The sequence below is a fragment of the Myxine glutinosa genome, chromosome 6 (assembly GCF_964187855.1).
Source record: "Myxine glutinosa chromosome 6, kmMyxGlut1.1, whole genome shotgun sequence".
In the NCBI taxonomy this organism is placed as follows: Eukaryota; Metazoa; Chordata; class Myxini; order Myxiniformes; family Myxinidae; genus Myxine; species Myxine glutinosa.
This window is the reverse complement of record NC_136266.1, coordinates 60,101,677-60,127,800: the sequence shown is the minus strand read 5'-3', so window position 1 is coordinate 60,127,800 and position 26,124 is coordinate 60,101,677. Positions and strand designations below refer to the sequence as shown.

The 26,124-nt window shown below is 42.3% G+C and overlaps 1 protein-coding gene across 1 annotated transcript in view; it reads right to left on the bottom strand.

Annotated features, from left to right (window-relative positions):
* The window catches only part of LOC137429835 (tudor domain-containing protein 7B-like), a 73,677-nt gene extending 48,201 nt beyond the window's left edge, over positions 1–25,476 (bottom strand). Inside the window, exons 1-3 of the mRNA XM_078779913.1 lie at positions 25,094–25,476; positions 24,331–24,445; positions 1,108–1,339 (exon numbers count right to left, since the gene is read on the bottom strand). Of these exons, the coding sequence (XP_078636039.1) occupies positions 1,108–1,339; positions 24,331–24,445; positions 25,094–25,294 (548 nt within the window). The 5' untranslated portion in view covers positions 25,295–25,476. The remainder of the gene's footprint in view (positions 1–1,107; positions 1,340–24,330; positions 24,446–25,093) is intronic.
* Positions 25,477–26,124: the final 648 nt, after the last annotated feature.

Below are 26,124 nucleotides of genomic sequence, written 5' to 3'. Positions count from 1 at the left end.
AGCGAGAGCAAGGGGTGACGAGAGCGAGAGCAAGGGGTGACGAGAGCGAGAGCAAGGGGTGACGAGAGCGAGAGCAAGGGGTGACGAGAGCGAGAGCAAGGGGTGACGAGAGCGAGAGCAAGGGGTGACGAGAGCGAGAGCAAGGGGTGACGAGAGCGAGAGCAAGGGGTGACGAGAGAGAAAGCAAGGGGTGACGAGAGAGAGAGCAAGGGGTGACGAGAGAGAGAGCAAGGGGTGACGAGAGAGAGAGCAAGGGGTGACGAGAGAGAGAGCAAGGGGTGACGAGAGAGAGAGCAAGGGGTGACGAGAGAGAGAGCAAGGGGTGACGAGAGAGAGAGCAAGGGGTGACGAGAGAGAGAGAGCAAGGGGTGACGAGAGAGAGAGCAAGGGGTGACGAGAGAGAGAGCAAGGGGTGACGAGAGAGAGAGCAAGGGGTGACGAGAGAGAGAGCAAGGGGTGACGAGAGAGAGAGCAAGGGGTGACGAGAGAGAGAGCAAGGGGTGACGAGAGAGAGAGCAAGGGGTGACGAGAGAGAGAGCAAGGGGTGACGAGAGAGAGAGCAAGGGGTGACGAGAGAGAGCAAGGGGTGACGAGAGAGAGAGCAAGGGGTGACGAGAGAGAGCAAGGGGTGACGAGAGAGCGAGAGAGAGAGCGAGAGCGAGAGAGAGAGCGAGAGCGAGAGCGAGAGAGAGAGATAGCGAGCGCGGGGGCGAGAGCAACAGCGAGCGCGAGAGCGAGAGGGCAAGAGAAAGAGTGAGCAAGAGCGCAAGAGAGTGAGAGAGCCACAGTACATTCGTTTATTATTAGCTGTGAGTGCACAATAAAATATGATTGGCTTTGGGTGCAATTTAAACACCCATGTGGAGGCAAACGATGACTCACATCTGCTTAAAAAAAAAACAAAATGGTTGAAATCAGGCCCTCCAATAACTATAACTAAGTGCTGAGAAGTAATCCACAAATGGTCGAAACCACGACATTTAAGAGTTTACTGTATTTCATAAATGTAAAGATACATGAACAAGAATCGACTTTGTTTAAATGACAAAAATACAAGAGACCATGGAAAACATGGTAATTTCATAATTATGCCACAAACAAACTCACTCTGGTTTCTGTCTCCATTGTGCATGGAGCTCATCGACTTTAGAGCGCCAATTATCAGAAGAACTCCTTCTTACAACATTTTTCTTCAAAGAATGACTGGAGCATGGTTGTGAGCTGGAAGATGAAACCGGTATGGCCGGTACTGGTTTGCTGGTTTCTTTAATGGTAAAAGCAGGCACATTTTGCTTCATCGGCAGGTTAAGTGGACTCCTTTGTACTGGGAAGAAATTTCCTAAAGGGGGGGTGGGGGGGTGGGGGATTAAAACGATTGTGATACAGGTGGTTAAAGGGGTTGGATGGGTTTGGGTTAATTAGATAAAAGGTGGTAAGGTAGTGGTGATGGGAGATCAGATCTTTTCACAGTTTGCATACAGGTATCCCTCAATTTACATTTTTCACAACAACAAGATTGTCTTTTTACTACATAATTTACATGAATCAAGAGTAGATCACACAAGAAATTTCAATCTGGTCAGATTAAGTGTTGAACTTGAATTATGACATCATAATGAAGGCACCAATGACGTCAGCGTTAACAACCCTTATTCCCCATGCGGAGTTCTTAACAATGAGCCACGTTTCCATTTTTGCATGGAGCAGTTTTGGAGATATAGAGGTGCAAAGTTTTTCGATTTTTTCCAAGATGAACCCGTACCATGTGGCCTATGATGTCATAATTACCACTAATAAATTCCACATGAGTGGACACACACTATGGTGAAAATTGTGTCAAACACACTAACGGTTGTCGAGAAAATTATCAAAATAATTTAAACAAGATGGTGCCCATACCAGTGACCTATGACATGATGATCATCACTAAAACAATTCCACATGAGTAGATGCATACTATGGCGAAAATTTTGTGTCAATCAGAAAACGGTTTCCATGAAAACGATCATTTAAAAATGCAGACATATGAATGCCATACGTACCCACGCAAACTGATCGCTTAACCCCACTCTTTGGTTTGCAAGCACTGGGTAATGTAAAGGTCGAGAAACTCACAGTCATTGCACATTTGTGGTGAGTACATACATCTCGAAAAGGTAAAAGGATTTTCTATTCATTTAGCGTAAAGTTGGATTTTTTAATGTAAATGTCATTTACTTCAGGTTTTTGTTCTCATTTCTAACGGTACTTTTATTACCTTACGTAGAGTGAAAAAGATTACGTTAAGGAGATCCAAAATGGTTGGACCAGGAACAAATCCGTTTTTTAACCTTTAAAATGATGGGAAAAGTTTTGGATTCACGTTTCGCTATCCAGGAACATTTGGAAATTGAGGGATAATTGCAATGTTTACAATTTGTAAAACAGACAATACATTGACGCGATTCATTTGTGCGAATCCAGGGCAATTCCCCTCAATCAGGCACAAATACTTCAGCCAAAGACACATAATTAAATACATGAACTAGAACGGCACTCGGTAGAGCGCATATCTCCGCCAGGCTGAACAGATTTTGGTTTCTATCCCACTGATAGGCCGGATCTGGATTCGGACCTGAATCAAAATCTAATCGGCTTGTTCTCGTCACCAAACCAATTCGTCCGCCAAGTTTAGTCATAACTCGTCCATAACTTTTTTACATCATGTTCATATATCGCTTTTCACCCCATCTCTCAATGGTGAAGAATCACTTGAAAAATAAATAATTCTCGTATCCAAATCCATATTCAGATCTTCTCCAAAATCGAATCCTGGTCAGACACCCAACCTCTCCACCAAGTTTCGTCCACATCTGTCTAACTTTTTGTGATATCTTGCTAAAAATCATTTTTGGCCCCATCTCCCAATGCTGTAGAATAACTTTTAAAAATTCTACAAACCGGATCCAAATCCGGATCTTCACCAAAATCTAATCTTTTCGTCCTTGTCACACACACTACCTCTCTGCCAAATTTCATCCACAGCTTTGAGATATCTTGTTCACAGACAGCCAAAAAAAACAAAAAACAAGTAAAGATACATTCAAAGTACCTCTACCTCCCCATGCCAAATAATTAAATATCCTACAGTGCAGCTCAGAGACTGCATTGGGAAGGAGAGGTGTACAATAATTGCTTGATTAATTGTATAATTAAAATCAATAAAAGATTATCACAAAATATTTTCTTAATCAATTGGCTAAAAGCATAACTAAACCACTAGTGCTTCATCCGAAGATGTATCTTTTAAAAATGTAATTAAATAAGTCATTAATAAAAAAACAAAAATTAATTAATCAATAAATAAATAATTAATCGATTAAATGATTAATCAATAAATGAAAAATATCCTTGATAGCCACATCACTTGGTCACCGTCATGTCCAAATATTAGTTTCCCAGCTCAAAAGGTGCCGGAGATATTGGCCAAATGAGAAAGAAAATAAATAAATGATTAATAATGAAAATAAATAAATAATAATCATTAAAAATTTAATTATTAATCAATTCGGTCACAGAATACAAAAACCACCACCATTTCATCAGAATCTGTAACTGGGAAAAATGTTTTTTTTAAAGTAATTAATCGAATAATTAATCGATGAATTAATAAATCAAAAATAGCCTTTGCAGCCAAATCACGTGGTCATGGGCGTGTCCAATTATCAGCTTCCTAACTCAAAAGGTACCTGAGTTAATGATCAGAAGAGAAAGGAAATTTAATTAATTAAATAAGTACTTAATTAATCAGTAATAATTAAATAACTCAATTAATTGATTAATCAAAAAAAAATACCGTTTTTGACAAAGTACTTGCCCACTATTGTGCTGGAATTTCAGCTTCCTAGCTCAAAGGATGGCTGAGATATCGCCCGGACAAACAAACAAACAAGTACAGATACATTCAAAGTACACCGCCCCCATGCCAAATAATTAAATATCCTACAGCGCGGGATTACCGCAGTGCAGCTCATAGAGACTGCATTGGGCGGGAGAGGTGTACACTAATTGATTGATTAATTGTATAATTAAAATCAATAAAAGATTATCACAAAATATTTTCATAATCAATTGGCTAATAGCATAACTAAACCACGAGTGCTTCATCCGAAGATGTATCTTTTAGAAATTTAATTAAATAAGTCATTAATAAAAAATGAAATAATTAATTGATTAATCAATAAATAATTAATCGATTAATCAATAAATAATTAATCGATTAAATGATTTATCAATAAATCAAAAATATCCTTGATAGCCACATCACTTGGTCACTGTCATGTCCAAATATTAGCTTCCCAGCTCAAAAGGTGCCTGAGATATTGGCCAAATGAGAAAGAAAATAAATAAATGATTCATAATGAAAATAAATAAATAATAATCATAAAAAAATTAAATTATCAATCAATTCGGTCAGAGAACACACAAACCACCACCATTTCATCAGAATCTGTAACTTAAAAAAAAAAAAAAATTTAGTCATTAATCGAATAATTAAATAATTAATCGATTAATTGATTAATTGATTAATTAATAAATCAAAAATAGCCTTTGCAGCCAAAGCACGTGGTCATTGGCATGTCCAAATATCAGCTTCCTAACTCAAAAGGTGCCTGAGTTAATGGTCAGAAGAGAAAGGAAATTTGATTAATTAAATAAGTACTTAATTAATCGCTAATAATTAAATAACTCCTCAATTTATTGATTGATCAAAAAACAAAAAATACCGTTTTTGACAAAGGACTTGCTCACTATTGTGCCAAAATTTCAGCTTCCTATCTCAAAGGATGGCTGAGATATCGCCCGGACAAACAAACAAACAAACAAGAAAGCAAGAAAACAAACAAACAACCAGAGTGAAAACTGAGTACTCCCTTTCAGCGCGCGTCACTGCCGAGCCCCCTTTGGTGCCCGGCAATGACGATTTGCAATGCCTGGAGATGGCATAGGAAAGGTGCGGTGTACAACAAACAAACAAGAAAAAAAACAAGTGCACATACATTCAGAGTACACCGCCCCCATGCCAAATAATTAAATATCCTACAGCGCGGCCTTTGGCGCCCGGCAATACCGCAGTGCAGCTCATAGAGGCTGCATTGGGAGGGAGAGGTGTACCCTAATTGATTGATTAATTGTATAACAAGTACAAATACATTCAAAGTACACCGCCCCATGCCAAATAATTAAATATGCTGCAGCGCGGCCTTTCGCACCCGGCAATACCGCAGTGCAGCTCATAGAGGCTGCATTGGGAGGGAGAGGTGTACACTAATTGATTGATTAATTGTATAATTAAAATCAATAAAAGATTATCACAAAATATTTTCATAATCAATTGGCTAATCGCATAACTAAACCACTAGTGCTTCATCCGAAGATGTATCTTTTAGAAATTTAATTAAATAAGGCATTTATAAAAAATTAAATAATTAATTGATTACTCAATAAATAATTAATCGATTAATCAATAAATAATTAATAGATGAAATGATTAATCAATAAATCAAAAATATCCTTGATAGCCACATCACTTGGTCACTCATGTCCAAATATTAGCTTCCCAGCTCAAAAGGTGCCTGAGATATTGGCCAAATGAGAAAGAAAATAAATAAATGATTAATAATGAAAATAAATAAATAATAATCATAAAAAAATTAAATTATTAATCAATTTGGTCACAGAACACATAAACTACCACTATTTCATCAGAATCTGTAACTTAAAAAAAAGAAGATTTTGGTCATTAATCGAATAATTAAATAATTAATCGATTAATTGATTAATTAATAAATCAAAAATATCCTTTGCAGCCAAATCACCTGGTCATTGGCATGTCCAAATATCAGCTTCCTAACTCAAAAGGTGCCTGAGTTAATGGTCAGAAGAGAAAGGAAATTTGATTAATTAAATAAGTACTTTATTTTTTTTATTTTTTTTTTTGTATACAAGATCGAGGCTCGTGAAAGAGCGAACATTAATCACACAGAAAGACAAACCGACACATAAAACATATAACATCGGGAGCGGTAGACAAGATGGGGAGAGAGGGGGAAGGACACAAACACAACATTTGAGAGCAGGGACCGAGAGACATGGAGACATCGAGAGATCTGAGAGAGGGCGAGGGCTTTGGGGGGGGGGGGGGCATGGGAAGGGGGCGGTGGGAGAGGTATAAAACATATGGACACTGCCAGGACTTCCAGGAAAGAAGTTGGAATTTCAAACAAGGTGGATCTGGGGTGAATTAGCGGGGGTAGAAAAGATCAAGGTTTTGGATGGGGGAAGATAAGAGATGGTGGTGAACAGCTGTTTTAAAGACCTGGAGGGAGGAGTGGGATTGAAGGGAGTGTGGGAGTTTGTTCCAGAGGCGGGAGAAAAGAGGAATGAAGGAGTGAAGGTGAGCAGAGAGTCGAGATTTTGGCAGTTTAACCATCAGAGGCTTGCTGGCAGATCTTGTGCGACCTGTAGGAATATTTGGGGGACAGAGCACAGAGAGAGCTGGGGGAGCAAGGCCGGAGAGGAGTCGGTAGAAGACAGAAAGACCACCTACATGCCTGCGGTGAGTGAGTGAAAGGCCCTCAGAGATAGCTTCATCGCGGGAGATTCCAATGATTCTGAAAGCTTTGGTTTCAACAGCGTGAAGCCGAGCTAGGTGTGAGGCAGGAGCACCAGCCCATAGGGGAGAACAGTATTCCATTGAGCTGCGGATGAAAGCCTTGTATGTGGTGAGGAGCTCAGGTGTGCCGAGGAAGGACTTCGCACGACGGAGGAAAGGTAGTGGTGATGGGAGATCAGATCTTTTCACAGTTTGCATACAGGTATCCCTCAATTTACATTTTTCACAACAAGAAGATTGTCTTTTTACTACATAATTTACATGAATCAAGAGTAGATCACACAAGAAATTTCAATCTGGTCAGATTAAGTGTTGAACTTGAATTATGACATCATAATGAAGGCACCAATGACGTCAGCGTTAACAACCCTTATTCCCCATGCGGAGTTCTTAACAATGAGCCACGTTTCCATTTTTGCATGGAGCAGTTTTGGAGATATAGAGGTGCAAAGTTTTTCGATTTTTTCCAAGATGAAACCCGTACCATGTGGCCTATGATGTCATAATTACCACTAATAAATTCCACATGAGTGGACACACACTATGGTGAAAATTGTGTCAAACACACTAACGGTTGTCGAGAAAATTATCAAAATAATTTAAACAAGATGGTGCCCATACCAGTGACCTATGACATGATGATCATCACTAAAACAATTCCACATGAGTAGATGCATACTATGGCGAAAATTTTGTGTCAATCAGACAACGGTTTCCATGAAAACGATCATTTAAAAATGCAGACATATGAATGCCATACGTACCCACGCAAACTGATCGCTTAACCCCACTCTTTGGTTTGCAAGCACTGGGTAATGTAAAGGTCGAGAAACTCACAGTCATTGCACATTTGTGGTGAGTACATACATCTCGAAAAGGTAAAAGGATTTTCTATTCATTTAGCGTAAAGTTGGATTTTTTAATGTAAATGTCATTTACTTCAGGTTTTTGTTCTCATTTCTAACGGTACTTTTATTACCTTACGTAGAGTGAAAAAGATTACGTTAAGGAGATCCAAAATGGTTGGACCAGGAACAAATCCGTTTTTTAACCTTTAAAATGATGGGAAAAGTTTTGGATTCACGTTTCGCTATCCAGGAACATTTGGAAATTGAGGGATAATTGCAATGTTTACAATTTGTAAAACAGACAATACATTGACGCGATTCATTTGTGCGAATCCAGGGCAATTCCCCTCAATCAGGCACAAATACTTCAGCCAAAGACACATAATTAAATACATGAACTAGAACGGCACTCGGTAGAGCGCATATCTCCGCCAGGCTGAACAGATTTTGGTTTCTATCCCACTGATAGGCCGGATCTGGATTCGGACCTGAATCAAAATCTAATCGTCTTGTTCTCGTCACCAAACCAATTCGTCCGCCAAGTTTAGTCATAACTCGTCCATAACTTTTTTACATCATGTTCATATATCGCTTTTCACCCCATCTCTCAATGGTGAAGAATCACTTGAAAAATAAATAATTCTCGTATCCAAATCCATATTCAGATCTTCTCCAAAATCGAATCCTGGTCAGACACCCAACCTCTCCACCAAGTTTCGTCCACATCTGTCTAACTTTTTGTGATATCTTGCTAAAAATCATTTTTGGCCCCATCTCCCAATGCTGTAGAATAACTTTTAAAAATTCTACAAACCGGATCCAAATCCGGATCTTCACCAAAATCTAATCTTTTCGTCCTTGTCACACACACTACCTCTCTGCCAAATTTCATCCACAGCTTTGAGATATCTTGTTCACAGACAGCCAAAAAAAACAAAAAACAAGTAAAGATACATTCAAAGTACCTCTACCTCCCCATGCCAAATAATTAAATATCCTACAGTGCAGCTCAGAGACTGCATTGGGAAGGAGAGGTGTACAATAATTGCTTGATTAATTGTATAATTAAAATCAATAAAAGATTATCACAAAATATTTTCTTAATCAATTGGCTAAAAGCATAACTAAACCACTAGTGCTTCATCCGAAGATGTATCTTTTAAAAATGTAATTAAATAAGTCATTAATAAAAAAACAAAAATTAATTAATCAATAAATAAATAATTAATCGATTAAATGATTAATCAATAAATGAAAAATATACTTGATAGCCACATCACTTGGTCACCGTCATGTCCAAATATTAGCTTCCCAGCTCAAAAGGTGCTGGAGATATTGGCCAAATGAGAAAGAAAATAAATAAATGATTAATAATGAAAATAAATAAATAATAATCATTAAAAATTTAATTATTAATCAATTCGGTCACAGAATACAAAAACCACCACCATTTCAACAGAATCTGTAACTGGGAAAAATGTTTTTTTTAAGTAATTAATCGAATAATTAATCGATGAATTAATAAATCAAAAATAGCCTTTGCAGCCAAATCACGTGGTCATGGGCGTGTCCAATTATCAGCTTCCTAACTCAAAAGGTACCTGAGTTAATGGTCAGAAGAGAAAGGAAATTTGATTAATTAAATAAGTACTTTATTTATTTATTTATTTTTTTTGTATACAAGATCGAGGCTCGTGAAAGAGCGAACATTAATCACACAGAAAGACAAACCGACACATAAAACGTATAACATCGGGAGCGGTAGACAAGATGGGGAGAGAGGGGGAAGGACACAAACACAACATTTGAGAGCAGGGACCGAGAGACATGGAGACATCGAGAGATCTGAGAGAGGGCGAGGGCTTTGGGGGGGGGGGCATGGGAAGGGGGCGGTGGGGGAGGTATAAAACATATGGACACTGCCAGGACTTCCAGGAAAGAAGTTGGAATTTCAAACAAGGTGGATCTGGGGTGAATTAGCGGGGGTAGAAAAGATCAAGGTTTTGGATGGGGGAAGATAAGAGATGGTGGTGAACAGCTGTTTTAAAGACCTGGAGGGAGGAGTGGGATTGAAGGGAGTGTGGGAGTTTGTTCCAGAGGCGGGAGAAAAGAGGAATGAAGGAGTGAAGGTGAGCAGAGAGTCGAGATTTTGGCAGTTTAACCATCAGAGGCTTGCTGGCAGATCTTGTGCGACCTGTAGGAATATTTGGGGGACAGAGCACAGAGAGAGCTGGGGGAGCAAGGCCGGAGAGGAGTCGGTAGAAGACAGAAAGACCACCTACATGCCTGCGGTGAGTGAGTGAAAGGCCCTCAGAGATAGCTTCATCGCGGGAGATTCCAATGATTCTGAAAGCTTTGGTTTCAACAGCGTGAAGCCGAGCTAGGTGTGAGGCAGGAGCACCAGCCCATAGGGGAGAACAGTATTCCATTGAGCTGCGGATGAAAGCCTTGTATGTGGTGAGGAGCTCAGGTGTGCCTAGGAAGGACTTCGCGCGACGGAGGATGCCCAGTCGGCGACTGGCTTTGCAGGCCAGCTTGGAAATGTGGTTTTCCCAAGAAAGATCATGGCAGATAGTGAGACCCAAAAGCTTGAGCGACAGAACTTCTTGGAGAGGATTGTTGAGAAAGTAGATGGGAGGGTTGTCCAGTCGATCTTTTCGGAGAGACATAGTAAGAGTGTGAGATTTGTCAGGATTGAAAGACATGTTCCACTTGTTTGACCAGTCTGTGATTTTGTCCAGGTCTTCAGAGAGTGAGGAGGCTGCAGACTGCCGATCTGAGGGAAGAGGAATGGAGCGGCAGAGAGTGGAGTCATCAGCAAAGAGATAGAGAGGATTTTCCAGAGAGTTGGAGAGATCATTGATAAAAATATTTAAAAAACCACCTTTAGAGGCCATTTTTCCCCGCAAGCGGGGGTTGGCCTTTTTCGGGAACCGTGGTAGTTGTTGTTTTTCGGTCCCCTTTTTGAAGCAATGTTTTACGGCCGGATGCCCTTCCTGACGCCAACCCTTTTTGCCGCCTTTAACGACAAGCAGGGAATTACCAGTGAACTGGTACTCAATTAGCCGACCTCGGAAGGATGACAGGCTGAGTCAACCCCCCTGGCGTTAATTCAGCGATCGACCGGGTTTCGAACCCAGGATCCTAGTATCCTAAGCTGACACCCTAGCCGCTAGCCCAACACCAGGGAGAGATCATTGATAAAGACCAGAAAAAGCACAGGGCCCAGCACACTGCCTTGGGGAACTCCAGCCTGAACAGGAAGGGGAGATGAGAGAAATCCATTCAGGGCCACACGTTGACTACGACCAGAGAGGAAGTCCGCAAGCCATGCATGGAGATTTCCAAGGATACCATAGGAGTAGAGTTTGGTGAGCAGAGCTGGGTGCCAGACCGTATCGAAGGCACGTGATATGTCGAGGGAGACAGCTCTAATTTCCTGTTTGGCATTGAGGACCTCCATCCATTGTTGAGACAGGAGAAGCAGCATGTCCAGAGTAGAGTGACCTGGTCTGAATCCAAATTGATGATCAGAGATCAAGCCATTGGAGAAGAGGAAAGATTTCATATCCGAAGCAATGATGGATTCCATGACTTTGCTGATAATTGGGAGCAGGCTGATTGGTCTGTAGTTAAAAGGATCTGTTTTTGCACCTTTTTTGTGAAAAGCGGTAATGTTTGCTGATTTCCAGGATGCTGGCAGATGACCTTGAGCAAAAGATAGGGTGAAAAGAACAGAGAGAGGGTGAGATAGAGTGGCAGAGCAGGATTTTAGGACCCGTGGGCTGATGCCGTCTGGTCCAGTTGCAGAATCAGAGTCGAGGTTAGACAAAAACTCCTCCACCTTGTCAGGAGAGAAGGACACAGAGTCCAGGAGCAGTTGGGTTCGACTGGGAAAGGTGGGAACAGAGAGAGATGGGTTTGGGACTAAAGATTTTGAGGCAAACACAGAGTTGAGGCATTCGGCTTTGTCACGTGCGATGTCAACTGTGTGGCCATTTGAGGTAAGGGAGGGGATGGAGGGGGAACAAACACCAGAAACGGATTTGACCAGACGCCACCAGGATTTGGAGGAAGGAGACAGGTTTGAGAGTTCGTTCTTGAGTGAGGAGAGATAGTGCTTCCTGGCACTCCTGAGGGTAGACACATACTTGTTCCGAGCTTGGTGGAAGGAACTGAGATTGCCTTCAGTTGGATTAGCCTTCCAAGAGGCAAAGGCAAGTTGTTTCAGGGCAACTGCCTCACCACAAGATTCGGTGTACCATGGACGGGAGGAAGGGTAAGACAACTGAAGACGAGATGGGATAAATCTGTGCATGAGAGAGATCAGTTTGCTTTGGAAGAATTCCCAGGAAGAATTGATGTCAGAGGCAGTGGAGATGGGAGACCAATCCAGACGATTGATGGCTGCTTGAAGCCCGTCCCAGTCGGCCTGAGTGAAATGCCAGACTCTTCGACGCTGAGGAGGCTCTCTGAGAATGGCCAGAGAGATGTCCACTTTGACAAGCACATGATCAGAAGAACCGATTGGAGCAGAAGAAGAGCAGCAGACATTAGCAGGGAAGTTTGTCATAACCAAGTCTAGAAGAGAAGAAACTCCATTGGCTGAGATCCGGGTCGGGAAATTGACAGATTGTGTCAATCCCAGTGAGTCACAGAAGTCCTTTGCTGAGGTGCCATGACTGGTGAGAGAGGAACCCACACCCAACCAGGTGGCATGATGAGAGTTGAAGTCACCACATATGAGGAAGAGAGAGTTGGGATGAGTGGATAGAAGTTGGTCCATGTTGTCAGAGAGTGAAATGTAAATTGAGTCATCACTGTTTGGGGGACGGTACAGAACACATATGAACAAAAGGTGGGAGCGGAGAGGAAGCCGTAGCCAGAGGTACTCCTGAGGGTGAGGAGGAGAGAGGGCAGTGCAAGGAGAATGAGGAAGAGAGTTTTTGATAAAGATAGCCACCCGACCACCAGGACGAGGCTCACGTCTATCATACCGGAAGAGGGAGTAACCAGGAAGAGATATTGAGGAATCAGAGACATCTTGAAGGAGGAAAGTCTCTGTTAAGCAGATCAAGTCTGGATTGTCAGAAGCAACCTGTATGGAGAGATCAGTCAGGTTTGAGCGAAGGCCCCGGATGTTTGAGGTCCATACCGTTAAAGAAGAGAGAGGGGGAGCATCGGGTACAGGACAGGGGAGGGGAGGAGTAGGGTAAGATGAAGGATGAGAGGGGGAGGTAGGGAGAGCAGTTGATAGTGTGTCAGAGATTACAGAAGAGTTCCAAGAAAAGGAAGGATGAGGAGGATGAAAGGTTTGGTGGTGAAGGGATGAGGCAGAGTGAGGGGTTGTTTGAGGGGGGGCATGGGACAGTAGAAGGTTGGGGGGGGTGGAGGCATGAGATAGAAGGGAGACGAGGTGGGGAGGAGGCAACTTTGAGGAGGGGGGAGGAGGGAGAATTTGAGAGGAATGGTATGGGGGGAGATTTGAATGGGAGGAGTTGGGGGGGAGTTTTGAAGGGGAGGAGTGAGGCGGGAGTTTAGGAGGGGAGGGGCAAGGGGGGAGTTTAGGAGGGGAGGGGTAAGGGGGGAGTCTAGTAGTGGAGGGGCAAGGGGGGAGTTTAGGAGTGTAGGGGCAAGGGGGGGGGATTTGGAGGGGAGGGGCAAGGGAGGAGTTTATGAGGGGAAGGGCAGGGGGGGAGTTCAGGAGTGAAGGGGCAAGGGGGGAGTTTAAGAGTGGAGGGGAAAGGGGGGAGTTTAGGAGTGTAGGTGCAAGGGGGGGATTTGGAGGGGAGGGGCAAGAGGGGAGGGGCAAGAGGGGAGTTTAGAAAGTGGATGATTAATGAAAGATGAACATTGATAACAAATTGGGTTTGTTGTGATTTTCAAGTTAGCAATCCGATTCAGAACGATGGAGGAGGGATGGAATGAATGTGAATTTAGACCATGTAGTGAGGGAGACGTATAAGATATTGAATTTCTTTTTTTTGACGTGGAATGAGTTGGAGAGGAAATTGAGAAAAGCCTTTTAAATAGGAAGAAAAACAGCGTGTTCTAATATACCACTGAATAAACCACTGAAGGGGAAAGGTTAAACATATTTAAAATAATATTTAAACAGAACCGTGAACAATCTTATATGCACAAAATACCAACGGGGGGAGGGCCGAGAGGGACCACCACGAGTCACGTGAACAGGGCAAAAGGTGGATGGCAAGGAGATAATGGGGGCGGGGCGAAAAGCACCGCGATACACCTGGACAGAAAGTACAGGATGAGACAACGGCACACGTGGAGAAAGGAAAAATAAATGTTTTTTTGTTTGTTTTTTTGGGGGGGGGGGGTGGGGTGGGGTGGGGATTTAAAACGTTAGACAGAGTATTACGTTCGGTGTAGAAGGGAAAAACTGAGAGCCAAGCAAAACACGATGTAGGGGACTTAAGTTAACAAACACCGACAGGGGTACAAGGCCGCACACGAGGCGCAGAACAGGATTAATTAATTACGAGTTACAGGAAATTCAAACCAAAACTAACTATAAGCAAACAATAAAGCATGGACGATAAAGTAACGAGTTGAAATTTGACAAACACACGAATGAAAAAATAACCACTTTGGATGCCCGGAGAGAAACCAAGCCTCCAGGTCGGAAGCTTCAACAACTAGACCGCGTGGCCGCGCGCGGCACGAGATACTCGACTATTTTTTACAGGTATGAAAGATTAACCCCGATAAAACTACCGAGGGACACTTAAAAGGTACACACACGGAAGATAAACAGTTTAGACAAGAATACAAATGTGACAATGACTTAGCTTCGAGCGTGCGTGAAGATCGTGGAACAGCTTCGAAAATCCGTGACCGCCCCGATCGAGATCTCGCGAGATCTTAATTAATCGCTAATAATTAAATAACTCCTCAATTTATTGATTAATCAAAAAAAAAAATACCGTTTTTGACAAAGGACTTGCTCACTATTGTGCCGAAATTTCAGCTTCCTAGCTTAAAGGATGGCTGAGATATCGTCCGGACAAACAAACAAGAAAGCAAGAAAGCAAGAAAGCAAGAAAGAAAACAAGAAAGAAACCAGAGTGAAAACTGAGTACTCTCTTTCAGCGTGCGTCACTGCCGAGCCCCCTTTGGTGCCCGGCAATGACGATTTGCAATGCCTGGAGATAGCATAGGAAAGGAGCGGTGTACAATTCAAATCAATAAAAGATTATCACAAAATATTTTCTTAATCAATTGGCTAATAGCATAACTAAACCACTATAGGCCTCAAGGCCTGAAATAGTGCCAAAAAAATGAGTTTCGTTCCGAAATCGTGGGACTACGATTTCCATGCATTTTCTTATTGTATGTAAATGCCTGACCTTGTGTTAAAAGTTTAACTCTGAAATGCTGCCAGTTTCCGTGAACGGCCACGTCAAACTAGGTCAGGTAGAGTCAAAAAGGAGGATTTTTAGTTGCGGTGCCGACTTTGCGGCGTGGAATCTCCATTAGTACATATAATTCAGCCTTGGAATTTATGCTTGGCACAGACCTCCCATGGTTCTGTGGCCCTGTCAGTTTCGAAGGCTCTTACTTACGCATGCATCATACAGCGGAAATGTAAAAAATGTACTTTTGTCGTACATACCTACTGTAAAATTCAATGAATTTCTCCGAAATTAACCCAAAATATTTTCGAAACCATCAGAGATATCCTCTCGAAAATGGGTAAGCTTGGCATATGGAAGGGATACTGCTTATTGACGACGTTTTGTGGTTGCCTGGAAAACAACGGATGAAGGGGGCGACACTAAAAATGCCTCCAGATGCATATGGGGACCGCATGATGACCAGGGATAGCATCGTGAATGTCGAGTAGGGAAGCTTGGTATTATGGTCGGCGGTATGAATCCGATGAATACATGATAATCCATTGATACAATAAGTATCAATCCATAAATAATAATAAGGCACACACCTGAAGTAAAGCGCATGATAGTTTATTCACCGTCGTGTCAATTCCAATACGCAAAGATACAGGCTTCGATGTATGCGAAAATTCTGAATGTCCACGGGCTCAAGTAGCACAAATCTTCTTAAAATTTCAAGGCAATCGGATGAAAATTGAGGATTTTAGAAATTCGACAAAGTTGGTGAACTTTGGCCTAGGGCTGTCAACCGAGCCGAGACCGGGACGAAATCCCGGCGGTTTCGGCTTTCGAGACGGTCTCGGGACGGTCCCGAGATAAAGTGACTGACGCAATTTCTCGGTAAAAAAATCCCGGTTAAAATTCCAACTTCTTGCAGATATTTTCCATAATAGAGGCATTTATTGAGCCTTGCTTTCATTACTCTGCTTCTGCACAAGCATCATTTTTCGCAAGTGCAGCTGAACTGACACAAACGATGATAGATAAAGTAAACTCACTGTTCCAGGATTTTACCCTCGTCAACAAACAATGCACTGCAAACGAATGCGAATTCCGAATCCGGATCTTCACCAACATCTAATCATGTCGTCCTTGTCACACACGCTGCATCTCCACAAAATTTCGTCCGAATCCGTCCACAACTTTTTGAGATATTGTGTTCACAAACAAACGGACAAACAGACAGGAGTGAAAACATAACCTCCATCCACCTTTGGTGGCGGAAGTAACGAAATCAGGATAAGGGTCCCAATGAAAATCCGCCGCGTCGCTGCTTTATTTAAACCGTTGAATCCTTCCGCTGTATCACTCCGCCTCGCCCCGCCTCGCTGCGGTCACGTGTCCGTCCTTGGAGACGAGTTACGGAATGTGGTTGCTAGGGTCTTTTGCACATTAATATCGAGGGACTCGCTCGAGCCCCGTGAATGGAGGGACGATGTTTATTTAGATTAAAAACACGTTTATAATGGATAATTCTACACACAATGTATTAATACAAGTACAATACATTATGTAGTTTTATGAAATGAGTTTTTGATGAACGTTTATGTTTAATTGCAACGCTAAATCTATAAATTGTAAGAATCCCTCGGGGTTTGGTTTGACGGTTTGAATGTGAAAGTATTTTGGTTATCTTATCTCCACTTTAGGCCTGATAAGTTGATTACGTTTACTTTAGTCACAGAGTCAAAATAAGGAGGGGGGGGGGGGAGCGAGCCCCTTGGCGATCACAACTCACAAAATGATAATGAAACTCCAACCGGGACTCGAATATGCCTGGGCAGAAACATTTTCTCCCTCTCTCTGACATTCCGAGCAAGAAATTACACGACAATACAAACTGTAATGAGATAACCCGGTCCCGTCGGTGGCCGATCATGTGCATGTAGGCGGTGTATTTTATTTCATCCCGGTAAATGGAAGCTGTCGGAATTTAAGTACTCAACATCAGAAATGAATTTTTTTCATTGTTGTTTATATATTGTAATGAAATTCCATTATTTTTGAAGCCTTATTATTTATTTATTATTATTATTATTATTATTTTTATTTTTATTTTTTTTACTTTGCCGGGAACCGAGCCGAACCGAGATCCCGTTATGAAAATTGAAAATTTATCGAGACGGTTCCGAGACGGGATTTTGAATCTAGCTAACAGCACTACTTTGGCCTATGTTGACCTATTGACCTATTGACCTTTTGATCCCAAAAACAATAAGCTTCTTGCTTATGATCAACTCTACCATTTGGTGAAATTTCATGAAGATCGGTTGAAAATTGTGACCTGTAGGCACCTGACTGACAGACAGACAGACAAACAGACAGACAGACAGACAGACAGACAGACAGACAAACAGACAGACAGACAGACAGACAGAAAAACAGACAGACAGAAAAACAGACAGACAGAAAAACAGACAGACAGAAAAACAGACAGACAAACAGACAGAATAACGCACAAGATCAAGCAATATACTTGAAAAATCTCAGGTAGAATTAATCAGCAATTATTTAGCTCAGGTAGAACAGCAAGGTGATCGTGAGTATTTTATTATTAAAATTAGTATACAGTGCACGTTTTTATGCCTCCGCAGGACGGTTGCCCGTCCGGTTGTCGGTCCGTACCAGACTTTCGTTTCCAGAATAACCGCTTATGGGATTGGCTTATTGGTATGAACTGTAATAATTGGTATGATAACAAAATTGGTATGAACTGTAATGCAAAGATGAACTGGTTAGATTTTGGGTTGAAAAGGTCAAAGGGACCATGGTCATGTGACCATGGCCTTTAATTTAAAATCTTGGTTACCACAACTTGTGGACGAGAGAAGGGATTTCAATCAAACTTCACAGTAAATATCGCGGATGCTTCTTCATGGTGGTCGAACCCTTCCCCCTCCTCCCCCCAATACAATTCGGGGACAAAATCTTCCCCATTCTGTCCTGCTGCCCGGATTCGTCAGGTCAGCACTTTATTAGGGTCAGAGTGCCGATTGGTCCCCATGGACCGTCCCTCTCCCTCTTGTCCCTGTTTCTCTCTTTCTCCAACTCTGACGTGGCCCTGACTTCGTGAAGGTGGGTCACACCATCCTAGATGTGGGGGATCTCTGGGTCGTTTCTGGGAGATCGATCCGCTGTCTTTGTGTCACGGGCTTGTTCGAGAGAACTGTCCGAAGTGATACAACAACAACCAAATTTGACACCACAATGGCCTGCCGTGCAAAGATGGACAGATTAAATTTTTGGGTGTAACAGGACATGTGCCCTTTGAAAATATTTTTGCAGATCATAACTCGAGTTTGAAACATCTGAGGTTTTACCTCTGTCATGTGACCTTTAATCGAGATCAAACGGAAACAGTGAGTTGACATTGAACGCAGGCAGACGCATATCCAATATCACCCACCGATGCAGACATTGTACAACAGAGCTCGTTTCGTCCCACCCTGCACAATAACTTGGGGTATAATTAGCAGTGTAGGTAGAACCTAGACTCGTGTAGGTAGAACCTAGACTCGTGGAGGTAGATCCTAGACTCGTGGAGGTAGATCCTAGACTCGTGGAGGTAGATCCTAGACTCGTGGAGGTGTATCCTCGACTCGTGGAGCTAGATCCTATACTCCTTGAGGTGTATCATAGACTCGTGGAGGTGTTGGTGAAGTCGATGTTGACCAGATGCTGGTGTCTGTTGGCAAGATTGTGACACTCACCGTCCAATTGCAGCCACGTCTGAAAGACATTCACGATATTTACTCCATCTAAGAGGCGTAAACGGCGAAGTTATGTCATTCACGATGTGTTCAAAGTGCATGAAGCACTTTAAACGCGATTTTCCCGAGGCCATGACTAAACATTCAGCGCGACATGGGCGCCACCATTTTGTTTGTCATGTGACCCAAGCAAGTGTTCTGATAGGCCTAGATTCAAAATTAGTGCCTTCGATGCAAGACAAAGTAGTGCGACATAAACGCGTGGAAAACTTTCAAACTGGCAGGATCTGTTAGTTAAACTTTTTGTATGTGCTACAACTCGGCACGTACTCAGATTACCAGTGATTATTTTTTAGTTTCTCTGACCTCGGAACGGGATTGAACGATACACGGTGTCAGCTTGAGGCCTACTAGTGCTTCATCCGAAGATGTATCTTTTAGAAATTTAATTTAAAAAGTCATTAATAAAAAATTAAATAATTAATTGATTAATCAATAAATAATTAATCGATTAATCAATAAATAATAAATCGATTAAATGATTAATCAATAAATCAAAAATATCCTTGATACCCACATCACTTGGTCACTGTCATGTCCAAATATGAGCTTCCCAGCTCAAAAGGTGCCTGAGATATTGGCCAAATGAGAAAGAAAATAAATAAATGATTAATAATGAAAATAAATAAATAATAATCATTAAAAAATTTAAGTATTAATCAATTCGGTCACAGAACACATAAACCACCACCATTTCATCAGAATCTGTAACTGATTATTTTATTTTTTTTAGTAATTAATCGAATAATTAAATAATTAATCGATTAATTGATTAATCAATAAATGAAAAATATCCTTGATGGCCTCATCACTTGGTCACTCATGTCCAAATATTAGCTTCTGAGCTCAAAAGGTGCCTGAGATAATGGCCAGAAGAGAAAGGAAATGTATAAGTACTTAATTAATTGATAATAATTAAATAACGAATCAATTAATTGATAAATCAATAAAAAAAAAATACAGTTTTTGACAAATACCTGTTCACCATTGTGCCGAAATTTCAGCTTCCTGGCTCAAAGGATGCTGAGATATCGCCCAAACAAACAAACAAGAAACCAAAGTGAAAACCGAGTACTCCCTTTCAGCACGCGTCATTGGTGAGCCCCCTTCGGTGCCCGGCAATGATGTCATGCAGCGCCTGGAGATGGCATAGGAAGGGAGCGGTGTACAACAAACAACCAGAGTGAAAACTGAGTACTGTACTCCCTTTCAGCACGCGTCATTGCCGAGCCCCCTTCAGTGCCCGGCAATGATGTCATGCAGCGCCTGGAGATGGCATAGGAAAGGAGCGGTGTACAACAAACAACCAGAGTGAAAACTGGGTACTGTACTCCCTTTCAGCACGCGTCATTGCCGAGCCCCCTTCAGTGCCCGGCAATGACGTTATGCAGCGCCTGGAGATGGCATAGGAAAGGAACGGTGTGGAACAAGACAGGTCAAAGTGTCATAGCCGGGCTTGTTTGATACTTTAGTTGAGGATAGTATGACCTGAGTGGAGATACCTGTTAGCATATAATATAAGGATTAATTTTTTTTTTGAAGTACTCCAAGTCTCTAAGCTGTTTGTCACCATGGAAGTGAAGAGATTGCATCGAGACACTGGTTTATTCTAAATCTAAATGTTTAGAGCCAACAATGAACGAACCATACACCACTTCAATCCAGTGACCTTAGTCATGACAAAGGAATTGCAGTGTTACGAATATATTTACTACATTATTATTAACAATGTTAGTATTACGAAAACAATACTACAGTATTAGTATTACGAAAACAATACTACAGCATTAGTATTATGAAAACAATACTACAGTATTAGTATTACGAAAACAATACGACTGTATTAGGAAATCTGGGATAATTTGTCTAAAGCGGCCTGAAGGCATGGTCTAACGCTGATACGTCATGTGTCGCTGATACGTCATGTGTCGCTGATACGTCATGTGTCGTTGTTGGAAGACCCGTAACGCCGATGCTTTCGATATTTGTTGGTCATTTTAACAATCGTCGTTTGCGTTTCACAATGAAAAACGTAAAGGTAGAGCATGGTGATTGTGATACATGGCAGGTTAAAGGATATGTTCGGCCTTGACGGCATAGAAATCGAAAGGGCAGTGTGTGGAGTCAGCCATCGCACGCCGTAATGACAGATGTAATCACGTCACATCACCCGGCATGTGACCAGATACTCAGGTCTGATTGGTGTACATTTGAGAGGGACACACACATCCATGCAGACAGACAAACACTGTTCTTTCTAGATGGCTTTGCACGACGGACTACACTGTTTAAAATAAATAAATAAACCCAATTGCATTCACACTCAAGTTGAACATAGAGAAAAATAAAGCAAATAAGTAAATAAACAAGTACAAATACATTCAAGGTACACACCGCCCCATGCCAAATAATTAAATATGCTGCAGCGCGGCATTGCCGGGACGCCTCCGGCGCCCGGCAATACCGCAGTGCAGCTCATTGAGGCTGCATTGGGAGGGAGAGGTGTACACTAATTGATTGATTAATTGTATAATTAAAATCAATAAAAGATTATCACAAAATATTTTCATAATCAATTGGCTAATCGCATAACTAAACCACTAGTGCTTCATCCGAAGATGTATCTTTTAGAAATTTAATTAAATAAGTCATTTATAAATAATTAAATAATTAATTGATTACTCAATAAATAATTAATCGATTAATCAATAAATAATTAATAGATGAAATGATTAATCAATAAATCAAAAATATCCTTGATAGCCACATCACTTGGTCACTCATGTCCAAATATTAGCTTCCCAGCTCAAAAGGTGCCTGAGATATTGGCCAAATGAGAAAGAAAATAAATAAATGATTGATAATGAAAATAAATAAATAATAATCATAAAAAAATTAAATTATTAATCCATTTGGTCAGAGAACACATAAACTACCACTATTTCATCAGAATCTGTAACTTAAAAAAAAAAAAAAAATTTGTCATTAATCGAATAATTAAATAATTTATCGATTAAGTGATTCATTAATAAATCAAAAATATCCTTTGCAGCCAAATCACCTGGTCATTGGCATGTCCAAATATTAGCTTCCTAACTCAAAAGGTGCCTGAGTTAATGGTCAGAAGAGAAAGGAAATTTGATTAATTAAATAAGTACTTAATTAATCGCTAATAATTAAATAACTCCTCAATTTATTGATTAATCAAAAAAAAAAAATACCGTTTTTGACAACGGACTTGCTCACTATTGTGCCGAAATTTCAGCTTCCTAGCTCAAAGGATGGCTGAGATATCGTCCGGACAAACAAACAAGAAAGCAAGAAAACAAGAAAGCAAGAAACCAGAGTGAAAACTGAGTACTCTCTTTCAGCGTGCGTCACTGCCGAGCCCTCTTTGGTGCCCAGCAATGACGATTTGCAATGCCTGGAGATGGCATAGGAAAGGAGCGGTGTACAACAAGAAAGAAACCAGAGTGAAAACTGAGTACTCTCTTTCAGCGTGCGTCACTGCCGAGCCCCCTTTGGTGCCCAGCAATGACGATTTGCAATGCCTGGAGATGGCATAGGAAAGGAGCGGTGTACAACAAGAAAGAAACCAGAGTGAAAACTGAGTACTCTCTTTCAGCGTGCGTCACTGCCGAGCCCCCTTTGGTGCCCGGCAATGACGATTTGCAATGCCTGGAGATGGCATAGGAAAGGAGCGGTGTACAACAAGAAAGAAACCAGAGTGAAAACTGAGTACTCTCTTTCAGCGTGCGTCACTGCCGAGCCCCCTTTGGTGCCCGGCAATGACGATTTGCAATGCCCGGAGATGGCATAGGAAAGGAGCGGTGTACAACAAGAAAGAAACCAGAGTGAAAACTGAGTACTCTCTTTCAGCGTGCGTCACTGCCGAGCCCCCTTTGGTGCCCGGCAATGACGATTTGCAATGCCTGGAGATGGCATAGGAAAGGAGCGGTGTACAACAACAAACTCGATTAAATGCACGATAATGTACAGTACCTGTAATGAGTATTTTACAGTACAGTAGCTTGTATATTCATGTTGAATGGGGCAGATATATCCATAAAGACGTTTGTTGTATTTGGGTGAGCCAAATACAGATAATAAGCAGGTTGCAAAGGTTTAAACATGACAGCATGCGCAAGCTCTCATTACCACAGCACACGCGAGCAGACCACACGGCACACAGAACGGCACACGCGAGCAGGCCACACAGCACACAGAACGGTACACGCGAGCAGACCACACGGCACACAGAACGGTACACGCGAGCAGACCACACGGCACACAGAACGGTACACGCGAGCAGACCACACGGCACACAGAACGGCACACGCGAGCAGACCACACGGCACACAGAACGGTACACGCGAGCAGGCGACACGGCACACAGAACGGCACACGCGCGCAGACCACACGGCACACAGAACGGTACACGCGAGCAGACCACACGGCACACAGAACAGCACACACGAACAGACCACACGGCACACAGAACGGTACACGCGAGCAGACCACACGGCACACAGAACAGCACACACGAACAGACCACACGGCACACAGAACGGTACACGCGAGCAGACCACACGGCACACAGAATGGTACACGCGAGCAGGCGACACGGCACACAGAACGGTACACGCGAGCAGACCAAACGGCACACAGAACGGTACACGCGAGCAGACCACACGGCACACAGAACGGTACACGCGAGCAGACCACACGGCACACAGAACGGTACACGCGAGCAGGCCACACAGCACACAGAACGGCACACGCGAGCAGGCCACACAGCACACAGAACGGCACACGCGAGCAGGCGACACGGCACACAGAACGGTACACGCGAGCAGGCCACACAGCACACAGAACGGTACACGCGAGTAGGCCACACAGCACACAGAACGGCACACGCGAGCAGGCGACACGGCACACAGAACGGTACACGCGAGCAGACCACACGGCACACAGAACGGTACACACGAGCAGGCCACACAGCACACAGAACGGTACACGCGAGCAGGCCACACAGCACACAGAACGGTACACGCGAGCAGGCCACACAGCACACAGAACGGTACACGCGAGCAGGCCACACAGCACACAGAACGGTACACACGAGCAGGCCACACAGCACACAGAACGGTACACGCGAGCAGGCCACACAGCACACAGAACGGTACACGCGAGCAGGCCACACAGCACACAGAACGGTACACGCGAGCAGGCGACACGGCACATGTGAAGCAACATGGGTCCACACGGCACATGTGAAGCAACATGGGTTCACACGGCACATGTGAAGCAACATGGGCCCACACTGCACTAACATGGGTCCACACTGCACATGTGAATCAACATGGGTCCACACTGCACATACATGGGCCCACACTGCACATGCGAGCAAATGACCTGTTTACACATTACATGTGAATACACCACAGAACAGGTATACATGTTACAGGTGCAGGAAATATAGGTTTGTGGTGGTGTTCTGTAAAGGTGAAAATTGAACAGTTCATTCAAACAATATTAAACCTTGATCAATTATTCTGGGTCAATGTTGAGCACAAACAGGGTATAAATAACCTCAATCTCAAAGTTAACAATAAAGGAATCAAAAAATTTCAACAAACCTCGATTGGCGACGAGCATTCTTTTGCTAGCATGTTTTAATGAAACCTTCTTCTGCTTCAACATCATGTTTGTCAGGTGTTGAGTTTCCACCGACATGGCACCGTAACATTTAACCTGCAACAAAAGCAGCAGCACGAATTTTGATTCCAAATCAGAGTGAATATAATAATAATTAATAATAATAACAATAACAATTTGTGATGCGAAAGTTGCATCGAGTAAATGAATGAGAATGAACGAACGAACGTAGATCGACTGAGGTAAATGAATGAATGTCCGACTTTGCCTTTCCCGCCCGACTTGTTCGCCCCACTCACTGAACAACGACAAGACAAATCAACCGCAATACACAAACGTTCAAAGGCGCCATTTTGGAGCAATACACCAGACTTTCTTGGTATACAAAGTCGAGGCTCATAAAATTCGAATTTGTTACAAATTCAAAGCAATTTAAAATTTGCTATTTTTGCGGCAAAACGTTAACTTTATTGCATATAGTCCTCCATACACAAATAATAAAGTATTATATTTATACAATCAAATAATTCCACAAACGAAACAGTACGTTGCTTGTTGCACCTGTTAGTGTTGCGTCGCAATGGCGGAAAAAAAGAAAAAAAGGTCAGACAGATGAGACCGAAGGTGTTCGATAAAACAACGCGATCGACGAAAAAGAAAACGTTACAAAAGTACAACTAAAATAATCAAAATTTGGGAATCAATTGTAATAAAATAAGTAATGTACGGTAATGGAAGTCCAACCTGTCGGTATTTGTCCAAGCGAATGGACACCACGTCGGGCCGGGTCTCCAAGAAAGCCCTCAGGTTGTCGAATCCCAGACTCTTGTACGGGATGGATTTTGCCGTCAACTTGTGGTACTCCTCCTGAAGTTGGTCCAGCAGGACCCCCAGCGGATTTGTAGCCAAGACAGTCTGTAAGAGTTTGACGACTTGGACTTCCATGTCTTTCTTCCACCTCACTCCTCAGAAATCGCAACGAACGGGAACGAAATAGCCCAATCGCAACAACCGAACGAACGAGAACGAGCGGACAAGAACAAATAAGAGCGGACAAGAACAAATAAGAACGGACAAGAACAAATAAAAACGGACAAGAACAAATAAAAACGGACAAGAACAAATAAGAACGGACAAGAACGAACTCGAACAAATAAAAACGAACTCGAACAAATAAGAACGGACAAGAACAAATAAGAGCGGACAAGAACAAATAAGAGCGGACAATAACTGACTAGAACAAATAAGAGCGGACAAGTACTGACTAGAACAAATAAAAACGAACTCGAACAAATAAAAACGGACAAGAACAAATAAGGGCGGACAAGAACAAATAAGAGCGGACAAGAACAAAGAACGGACAAGAACAAATAAGAACGGACAAGAACAAATAAGAGCGGACAAGAACTGACTCGAACAAATAAGAGCGGACAAGAACTGACTACAACAAATAAGAGCGGACAAGAACTGACTAGAACAAATAAGAACGGACAAGAACAAATAAGAACGGACAAGAACGAACTCGAACAAATAAAAACGAACTCGAACAAATAAGAACGGACAAGAACAAATAAGAGCGGACAAGAACAAATAAGAGCGGACAATAACTGACTAGAACAAATAAGAGCGGACAAGTACTGACTAGAACAAATAAAAACGAACGATACCGAAATACCACAATCGCAAAGAACGAATGACGCAAAAGGACGCAAACGGCCCCTGCATCCACCTTATATAACCATCCGAATTTGCCCCGCCCCTTCCTCTATACCTAA